The sequence below is a fragment of the Heptranchias perlo genome, chromosome 5 (assembly GCF_035084215.1).
Source record: "Heptranchias perlo isolate sHepPer1 chromosome 5, sHepPer1.hap1, whole genome shotgun sequence".
NCBI lineage: Eukaryota > Metazoa > Chordata > Chondrichthyes > Hexanchiformes > Hexanchidae > Heptranchias > Heptranchias perlo.
Window position 1 is genome coordinate 99914643 of NC_090329.1, and position 9974 is coordinate 99924616.

At 42.1% G+C, this 9974-nt stretch overlaps 1 protein-coding gene across 1 annotated transcript; it reads left to right on the forward strand.

Annotated features, from left to right (window-relative positions):
- Positions 1-926: 926 nt before the first annotated feature.
- tent5aa (terminal nucleotidyltransferase 5Aa) lies at positions 927-6561 on the forward strand. The gene has a single exon (XM_067984921.1). It carries the CDS (start codon positions 1136-1138, stop codon positions 2315-2317), a length of 1182 nt encoding a protein of 393 aa, XP_067841022.1. The 5' UTR covers positions 927-1135; the 3' UTR covers positions 2318-6561.
- Positions 6562-9974: the final 3413 nt, after the last annotated feature.

The window sequence follows — 9974 nt, forward strand, 5'->3', positions numbered from 1 at the left end:
CCGAGCGCAATTACTCAGTGCCCCTCTCAAAACTATTTGCACCCACAATATCCAAGCGCGATGGAAAATGCAATTTATGTTATGAGTGTCAATTAATATTTTGCATTCGGGTTGCTTCACTTTTTTTTTCTCTTTGGGATGGGGGTGGGATGGGAAACTCCTAAAGATCTCGTTAAATAATGGTGTAATAAAAATCACTCTGTGCCTCTGGTGTTAACATAAATTATTATATCTGCATCGTTTATAATGATTTGATCCTGCTTCCATTATATATGAAGTCTAACGCTCGCCCCATCCTCCCATTCCCAGCAGGTCCCATGGGCTCGAAGGTTACAGGTAACTCCAGAATTTCCAAACATTTTTTTTTAAAAAAAGGAAAAGACAAGTGGGGATGCATTTTTTTTTGTTTGTTTGTTTCGAGGTGCATTTAAAGTGCTATTTGCAAGGCTGGTGGTGGGGGCGGGCGATAAGCAGCTGTTTGACGGTGTATTTGTATCTCTCTCTCTCTCTCTCATTAGCTTCACCGCTGCCATCACTTTCCACTGGAGAGAGAAATTCTACTCTCCGAGTCCAGGAGCTCGCCGTCCCGCCCATGCGCGGCGCTGATTGGCCGTCTGACGTCACTGGAATGCGAGACTGGCTTATCATTGGTCGGAAGGGGCATCAATCAATCAACCCTTGGTTTGCCAGCTGTCGAGTTGCTGGGAGTTTGACATTGTCACATTTCTTCGGGGTATTTTTTTTCTCTCTCTCTCTCCTTTCTTTCCCTGACTTGCACCCAGCTTTAATTTGAAATCCGGGTCTGAATGCAAACTGAAAGGAACGAATTTTTTTTTTTTTTAAATATGCATTGTTATTTAATGTGTGTGTTTTTCCATCAGGAGTGGAACCCTGCAATTTATGCAAATACAAGAGGCGTGCCATGTCCGTGACTCACAACCGGAACTGCACAAAGAAGCCATATAAAAACTAATGGGAGAGTTAATACGCAGATAGCTAAAGCTTTGCAGACTGTGCACAACCGAGGGAATAAAAAGCACAGAGAGGGGGAAAAAAAAGGGGAAGAGAGCAAAAAAAAAACTGATCACGTCTGCAAAAAAATTTTTTTTTTTTAGAAGTGAGCTTGTAAATTACAATGGCTGATGAAAATGCCAGCAATAAATGCAGCAGTTTTAACGTGTTGAACTGGGAGCAAGTGCAGCGGTTGGACAGGATCCTAACGGAGACGATCCCGATCCACGGCCGAGGAAACTTCCCGACCCTAGAGGTGAAGCCTCGGCAGATCGTGCAGGTGGTGCGGAGCCGCTTGGAGGAGAAGCGCATCCGTGTGCGGGACGTGAGGCTGAACGGCTCGGCGGCTAGCCACGTCTTGCACCAGCACAGCGGTCTGGGCTACAAGGACCTGGACCTCATCTTCCGGGCTGACCTAAGCGGGGACAAGGAATTTCAGACCGTCAAGAACGTGGTGCTGGACTGCCTGTTGGATTTTTTACCCGAGGGGGTCAACAAGGAGAAGATCACCCCACTGACCCTGAAGGAAGCCTACGTGCAGAAGATGGTCAAAGTTTGCAATGACTCCGACCGCTGGAGCCTGATCTCCTTGTCGAATAACAGCGGCAAGAACGTAGAGCTGAAATTCGTGGACTCGCTGAGGAGGCAGTTCGAGTTCAGCGTGGACGCTTTCCAGATCAACCTGGACTCCCTTTTGCTTTTTTACGAGTGCTCCGAGAACCCGATGTCCGAGCACTTCCACCCGACCATCCTGGGCGAGAGCGTCTACGGGGACTTCGAGGAAGCCTTGGGACATCTGCAGCACAAGGTGATAGCCACCAGGAACCCCGAGGAGATCCGGGGCGGGGGGCTGCTCAAGTACTGCAACCTGCTGGTCCGAGGTTTCAAGGCGGCCTCCGAGAGCGAGATGAAAGCCCAGCAGAGGTATATGTGCTCCAGGTTCTTCATTGACTTCTCCGACATCGGCGAGCAGCAGAGGAAGCTGGAGTCCTACCTGCAGAACCACTTCATGGGGTTGGAGGACCGTAAGTACGACTACCTGATGACCCTGCAGAGGGTGGTCAACGAGAGCACCGTCTGCCTGATGGGACACGAGAGGAGACAGACTTTGAACCTCATCACCATGCTGGCCCTCCGGGTCTTGGCCGAGCAGAATATCATCCCCAATGTGGCCAATGTGACCTGTTACTATCAGCCGGCTCCTTACGTGACCGACGCCAATTTCAACAACTATTACATCGCCCATGTGCAGCCCGTGTTTACCTGTCAGCAGCACACCTACTCCACCTGGCTACCCTGCAATTGAAAGGAGCAGAGGGGTGAGAACGAGAGAAGGAGGGGGGAGGAGGATAGGGGGGAGGGGGGAAAGAGCAGAGGGTGAGAACGAGAGAAAGAGAGAAAGGGGAAAAGAAAAAACTTGTGATCTAGACTGGTCATTAAATGGGGGGGAAAAAACACATACACAAAATTATAACGGGGGGAGGTTGACCCGGACAAGGTTTGTTCAGTGCAATGTTGATCTGCTCAAGTTTGAGCTTGTTTTACTAAAAAGAAAGAGCTCGCGTGTTTTTATTTGAGCCAGATCGAATGATTTAAAAAAAAAATCGGATCCAACCCGCCTCCCGGCCAAGTGGTGGACACGGCATCTTTTTTTTAAAAAGAAGCTTTTTTTGGCTTTGGCTTCCCCCCCGCCCCCCCCCCCCCCCCCAAATCATTCTGGGGTTAAGCCTAAAACGACATGAGAATTCAGCACTCGTAGCCTCTTATGGTGAGGACTGACTAGCCTTTTTTTTATATATAGATGGAGATTTTTAGGTGGGGAAACGCTCCGATTTTCCCTTCTCGCCTGTTTTCCGATCTGTCTGACAATAAGAGTCATGTAGCAAAGAAGCTAAATGCAGTGATCAGTTGTGTATTGCCTTCTGTAAACGGGGTGGGGGAACGGTTGCATTTGGGGCTTGCGAACGCCATGTATGGGATGATATACCAAGTGAAACTGCTTCAGCGCAGTTGCTTGCTTTTTAGAGTGCTTTCTGAATCTAATGGTTTGCTCCAGACGAATGCAAGATTGTTAACCGATGACGACAGAAGTCGCTATTATACTATCCATGGCTCCCGTTTAGAGATACCATGCACTTCACTTTTTTTAAACGTGGAAGTGTGCAGAACGCTGTGGCTAATATAATGTTCAAGGACCAAAGATTTTTTTTTTCGTTTTATATATATCAAAAAAACCCAAGGACAAGAAGAGATGTGGCTAATTTATATTTGTCTACATGAACATGAATCAAAAGTGCCTATTGCCTATAAAAATGGGAATGGAGATACTGTATTCAAATCTTGTGGCTTAATCCACATTTTTCTTTATCAGGGACAAAAAAAAACGTGGTCTTGCACGAATAACTAAATTCCCTATTTTCTTGGAAAATACTTGTATTAAAAAAAAAGTTGCTGTTTATGTGATAGTTTAAAAGTATGTATTGTCTTGGATGGTGTAGCACTTAGGCAAGAGTTTAAACAAAGTACTTTATATTTTCCAGTTTGTAATAAGAGGTTCCTTGGCGCTTTTTTTTCCCCCTCGCTCAGAGAATAGGTATGATATACTGTGTGCTGCAGGTGCATTTGAGTTGGTGAACTAAAGAAGCACAGATGGGTGTCTGGGAATAAATGAGAGAACTGTGAAATTTTGTAATTTGCTTACAACACCAAATTAATTGTGAAGTAGATAATTTAGCAAAGTAATCCAGTGGAATCCTGTTAGAAGCGAGAGGTTGGGACAGACCAGAGTTGCTCATAAACAGGCTTGCGTGTGACATGGTCAGCTGTCCCTATGCTTCGTTGAGAGTAATACATTTTGGATAAGGTTGATCTGGTATGCTGTTGCTATGTCAGGATCATATGCTTATTTAATTTGACAGTTGTTGGGAACAAACTTGTGTTTGACCATCAAAAAAAAAAGGAAACCCTGACTATGGCTGTGAACCTATGAAGTGAAGTGATTGGCATCTGACTAATCTAGTCAGGGAACTACTTGAGCACAAGCCAGTGACTAAATTGGAAAGTGACAATGCATTCAAGATTCTCTGGTTATGCATGTTTGAAAAACACTCTGGTGTAATGAGGGCAAGGTCTTCTGTCAGCTGTTTGACCCAAGGCAGCAACAGCAGCTCTAAATTGCATTGATGTGTTAAGATATTTTAACTTTTTGACCAAAACATGATGTGCTCCAGATATTGCTCCCCCCTTCTAATTTCAAAATGTGCTTAAAATGCAGTTTTAAATTTACAGTAAATCAATGAATTTTGTTTCCAAATGACTGACTGCCTGCAGGAGATTGTGCCTGACCTCTTTTTCTTTTTAATCCTGTTTTAATACTCTAATCCTCAATATCTCAAAATCCTAATTTTTGCCTTTGTGTTCAAAGTTTGCTCTTTAGTGGTGTGCATTTCCTACTAAGGTTTGTAACCACAGGATCCAGTAAAACACAGTAGTGTAAACTGTCTGAATATTGCAGGAGTTTGAGTTGGGAGTTTTTTTAAAAAGAAACTTAGCACTTTGAGCTCTGTATTTATCAGGAACTGGGAGAAACCTTGGCCAATTTGCAATGGTGGAGGAGCAGTGCCAGTTTGATGAGGTTGTACCATTTAAAAAAAAATGCTTTCCTGAATACAGTCAGTTCTGGAAAATAGTGAGGTCTGTTACTTGGAAATGAAAATTTACTGTTGTGGAGGTGGGGTAAAAATGCATAACTTTACTGTACCAATATATTCTTGAAGAGTGGTTTATCAAGAGCTCGATTTGTTTACTGTTGCACATCACTTATACATTCTGCAGAGCCTGACAAATCTTTTTAAATGCAGCACACTATGTTTACTTGCAGGGGGAGTGTGCGGGGTGGGGGGAAGGGGGGGTTGGGAGGAGTAAATACCTTCTCTGTCCTACATTGGATGGCATGTATCTTCCTGTTTGTTCAGTGTAATGCTGCAGTGATTAATCATGCAAAGGAAGGATTTGTTTTCTCCAGTCCATACCAGTAAGATGCAAATCAGAAGTAAGATGTACCTGTCAGAATCGCAATACTCCTGACGGCTGCTTGTGAGGCTTTGAATAGAAGCACAGAGAAGGGCTGGGGAAATAGGATCAGCTGGTGATGTGGTATCTTCATTCTTACCACAGTTATTTGGAGTTCCTATAGAGGCCATTCTTCATCAATGAGTCATCCTTTATTAGGATCAACATTACTTCCATGGTAGGCTGTAGACATTAAGTAGACCTTTTTTTAAAATAAAAACTGCAAAATGAGAACTTTGGAGAACTGTGTTTTTCAAGCATGGGGAGTGGGGGTGGTGATGTGGGGGAGCAAAGATTGTAGGAGATCTAAACAGATTCTAAAACGTATCGCTGCCACACTACCAAAGTGTAAAAGAATGAGTAAATTGCAGTGTTGTGGCTAAGATCGAAATAAGTTGCCAGAGTACATGGAAATTGATACTGGAGGCTGGGAACTACTGAAGCCTCGATGTGTTTTTTTTTGGTAGGGGGTGGGGGCATTCTCAAGAATTCCTGTTAATAGCACATGTAGCAACACGATAGTAACACATGTAGCAACACGAGGGGCTGAACTATCAACATTTTTCTGTGATGGTGAACAGGATTTCAGCTGGACTTAGCACTTTAACTACCAGTGTAGTGTGGGAGATTTTTATTTTTGTTAATGTAAGTGACCATCCAAGCACTAGTAGTTAAAGTGTGCTTTTTAAAATAAAAGAAAAAAAATCTCATTAGTGGGTAAATCTTTCTGCTGCCTGTCTTCACTTCCTGAATTGGATTGGCTATAGTTCAAAAGAATAAATCCCTTTTTTAATTTGTATTAAACACTGTCCTCTACTATAGTATACAAGAGATAGGTTGAATTATTTTGAAATGCACATACTTGTGCTGCCCATCACCTCCCCTCCTCCCCGAGTTGCTTCTCCCAGTAGTGGGAGGAGAGAACTGTTATTTCCTCCAATTTGATAATGAAGTGTGCCAGCTGAAATTCTGAGGTAAAGAGTGCTGCAGCTTGCAAATTTAAGTTTTTTATTTAAGAAGCTAAACAAACTGTAATCGTCTTCTGTGATTTATGCTTTTGTTGCATTGGAATGTTCTGTAATCCACAAAAAAAAATCTATTTATCGCAAGGGCTTGTGGGCAAAATGAACAGTTTGAACGCCTTCAAGACTCCACAACATTTTGGTTAGCTTGCTGCGAACCTTGGAATATGAAGGAGGCTCTGTGCATTTTACTTTCTCTTCAACTGCCACACGTATATTTGGCTTCTGAGAGGCTTCCTGTTGCAGCAAACTGTTACTTGGATTTGTCTGCTGGACTTTCAGTGACTGGAGGCTCTGTCAAAGAGGAAATCGAGGAGCTGATGGAACCTAGACTTTGAAGACTTAAGCATCTGTGTCAGTCACAAAGGGAACAGATTGTGAATTTTGTTTACACAATCCAATATTTGGATTTTTTTGTTTTTTTTTGGTAAATAAAAGGAAGTTATTTTTTTCTATTGATCAGTGTCTGGTGTCTTTAATGTGTTAAAAGAGCTAACGGTTAGTATTGCTTTCATTGCTAAAAGCTAAACGCAGCACTTTCAGAGAAGCTGAGCATTCAGCAGGTTCTGACTGCAACTCAACAAATAGGCAAAATCCAGCTCTGCCAGCCAAGTGGAGCTGGTTCAAGCAGTTACAAATAATTGAGAATTGCTGCCAGAGATACTTGGCTCATGGAACACTCTGGATTTTAGCAGGCTAACGTTGTCTTCTCTCTTTCTTCCCCCACTTCCCCTGGAGGGGTGGGGAAACTGATGCGGTTAAATATGCTTGTGGTAGTAATTTTGGTTACTGACCATAATTAATTGCTTAACGGGGAAGAAGGAAGATAGTTATGGCAACCAGCTTTTTTTTCTCGGGGGGGGGGGGGGTGGAAATAGTGGATGTCATTCTCACCTTGAAACATGGTAGAACCTAAATTTTAAACCATTTGCACTACAACCTTTTAAAAATGTAGGTTTATTGAATCTGATTATCCTAGTTGGATACTTTCAGAAAACTTATCCTTGCATGACATATTTCAAAAGTTTTCAAGGGCAGTTTGTCATTTGTAAGGACGGGTGGCCAGTTATAGTATTTTAGCTTATTTTTGTTTTAAGTGTAGCCAACACGAGTTCTTAGGTTTTTTTTACATCGTATACAAAAAAGAAGCACGCTTAAAAGGTGCACCCAGCATGAGATTTTATGACACAAATGATTTGATAAACCTTTTGCAACTGGCTGATAAATTTTGTGAAGTTGCATGATTTCCTGATTTCACATTTAATTTTGTTGCATTGTAAAGCAGTTCAAGTGGCTTGAGTGTTGTCGTTGAATTTTTTTTTAAAAGCGTGTGTTCAAGCATTTACTTTGCAAGTGTAGCTGAACCCATTTCTCTCGATCACTGGTGAAGATCAGCAAATGCTGGAGAAGCTCGGCAAGTGAGGCAGCATCTGTGGAGAAAGAAACAGAGTTAACGTTTCAGGTCGAAGATCTTTCGTCAGAGCTGGAATGTTAACTCTGTTTCTTTCTCCACAGATGCTGCCTGACTTGCTGAGATTTTCTGTTTATTTCAGGTTTCCAGCATCTGTAGTATTTTTTGCTTTTGACTGTTGAAGATAATCGAAACAACTCATGAGCCATGACCCCAGTGGAGCGTAAGTGGATGCTTCACACATGCATATTTCTGAGAGGTTAATGGGAATATTGAGAACGTCAGTTGTAGCAGTTCAACATCTGATGCTACATTGTATTGGAATATTCTGCATGATTATGGGATAGGCTGTATGGGTGATGGACTTCACTCATTGAATGCCTTCACAGTTTGGACTAAAACTGATGCTGCTTTAAGTTACCTCCATCTGGTTTTAAGTTTATGCTAACTTTTAAGAAACTTTAATCCTTTGAAATAACTTGACTTTGCTTTTGAAGTTTTCCTATATACACAGCTGCTTATTTTGTTGACTAAGCTAAAATTAAGTAAATATTTCTCCGGAAACGCTGTCCGTGCTTAAATGATCATTAATTTTTCTTTGTACCATTGTCTTGATTTAGAGGAGTCATATTTAATACAATATATAAATGTACTCTTTTTATGCAACATAACTTGCATTTCTGTGTTTGTTGCATACAGAGAGGCACCTGAAAGCACCTGACAGGATGATTGATAAGCAGGAGCAAGAAAGTCAAAATAGGAAAAAAAGTTAGGGAAGGCCCTGCCAACAAGAAGGCTTTTTAGGAGGTTTTTGAAAGTGAAGCAGGTGGTGGAAAAGTAGAGGAATTTGGGGAGAGTTCCAGAAGGGAGGGGTGTAATGGGTGAAAGAGAAGCCATTGATGGTAAAGCGGAGGGAATGGGGAATAAGGAATAAACTGGTTTCTGTGGAACAGAGGGTGTATGAGTGGAACAGATTGCCGAGGTGGGGTGAGACATTGCAGGGATTTGAATACAAGAATGAAGATCTTGTTAGATTTCTGGGGTATGGGGAGCCGGTAGAGCTTGGAAAGGAAGGGGTCAAAGGCAGTAGGGGCGTTTATGGACGAAGGCTTGAGCTGTGGTATTTTGAATCCGTTGTAGTTTGTGGAGAGTTGAGGCAGAGGAGACTGGCTTGGAGGATGTCAGAAAATGATGTGGATTAGGGGTTAAATAGTGGTGACGTAGGTCCTTCACGTGCCCTTGGAAGTTGGTGAAAATATACCTTCAGCATCTTCAGGCATGCTCAAGCTTTCAGTTAGAGAATGGGATTTTCCTAAACACCACCTGACACTTCACCTTAAGTTCTGTCTTAGGAAAGTGTGAAGTTTGATGATGACTTTGGGCAGGACCATCAAATGGATTGGAGTGGCAGCAAAAAATATGAGGTGGAAGGAGTCACAACTCCACCTGCCACAGCCCAGTTCTTCTAAGTTCTTCTAAATTATTACATTCTCAACCTGCAAAGTGTTGAAAGCATAGAATTTGTGTCTTTTGTGAGTGCCACCCTTCAATATGTCAACATGCTACATCGTGGAGGGATGGTTTGTGGGCTTACACCAGCATTCATACAAAGCGAGCTGCTGATTTCATATCTGCTACTTTGGGAGCTATTGTGTAGAGTCCAGGAACTTCCCCAAAGAAGAATTTAAGAATGGAGAAGCTACAGGTCAAATAGTTTTAATAGAGCCCTTTCAATTGCTTTGTTGATGGTCCCACTTCTCCAGCATCCCTTTGCTTCCTCTTGCGGCACAGAAAGAGGACACAGAATATCATTTGAGGCAACTAGCATAGATACCTTTAAGGGAATGCTAGATAAGTATATGAGGGAGAAAGGAATAGAAGGATATGCAGATAGGGTTAGATGAAGTAGGGTGGGAGGAGGCTTGTGTGGAGCATAAACATCAGCATAGACCTGTTGGGCCGAACGGCCTCTTTTTATGCTGTGAATTCTATGTAAGTACTGTACCAGAATCCCCTGTTTTCTTGAACTACTTGCCTCACTGAGATTACTGAAGAATCTTGCTGCATTTGGTTTTAAGCTGTGACTGCACTCTGTCCTCAAACTGCTGTACACTAAAATAATCTATTAAGCTTACTTTATATATTGCTGCCTTCTGCTTGTTACTTCAGTTGGAGAAACAAACTGTTGATGTGCTTAAACAGCTGATTCATATAGAAAATATAGGCCTTATTCAAAATAATTAAAACAATTTTTTTTAAAAAACTTACTGAATTTGAAAAGCGATCCATTTTTTAAAAAAAACGCTGCTTCATTTTGTGGCATGACCTGCCCTTTTATTGAAACAAAAAGGAAAATCTGCTGTACAAGACAAAGGTGTAAAGCTTCTATGCACTGATTTAAAGGTGCTCTGCTATCTTTGAAAGAAATTCTGGGTTTACTACCTAGTAATTTCTGTTTA

Bases quoted from the DNA above. Each gene is read 5' to 3' on its own strand.
- tent5aa (XM_067984921.1), top strand. From the start codon at position 1,136: ATGGCTGATGAAAATGCCAGCAATAAATGCAGCAGTTTTAACGTGTTG.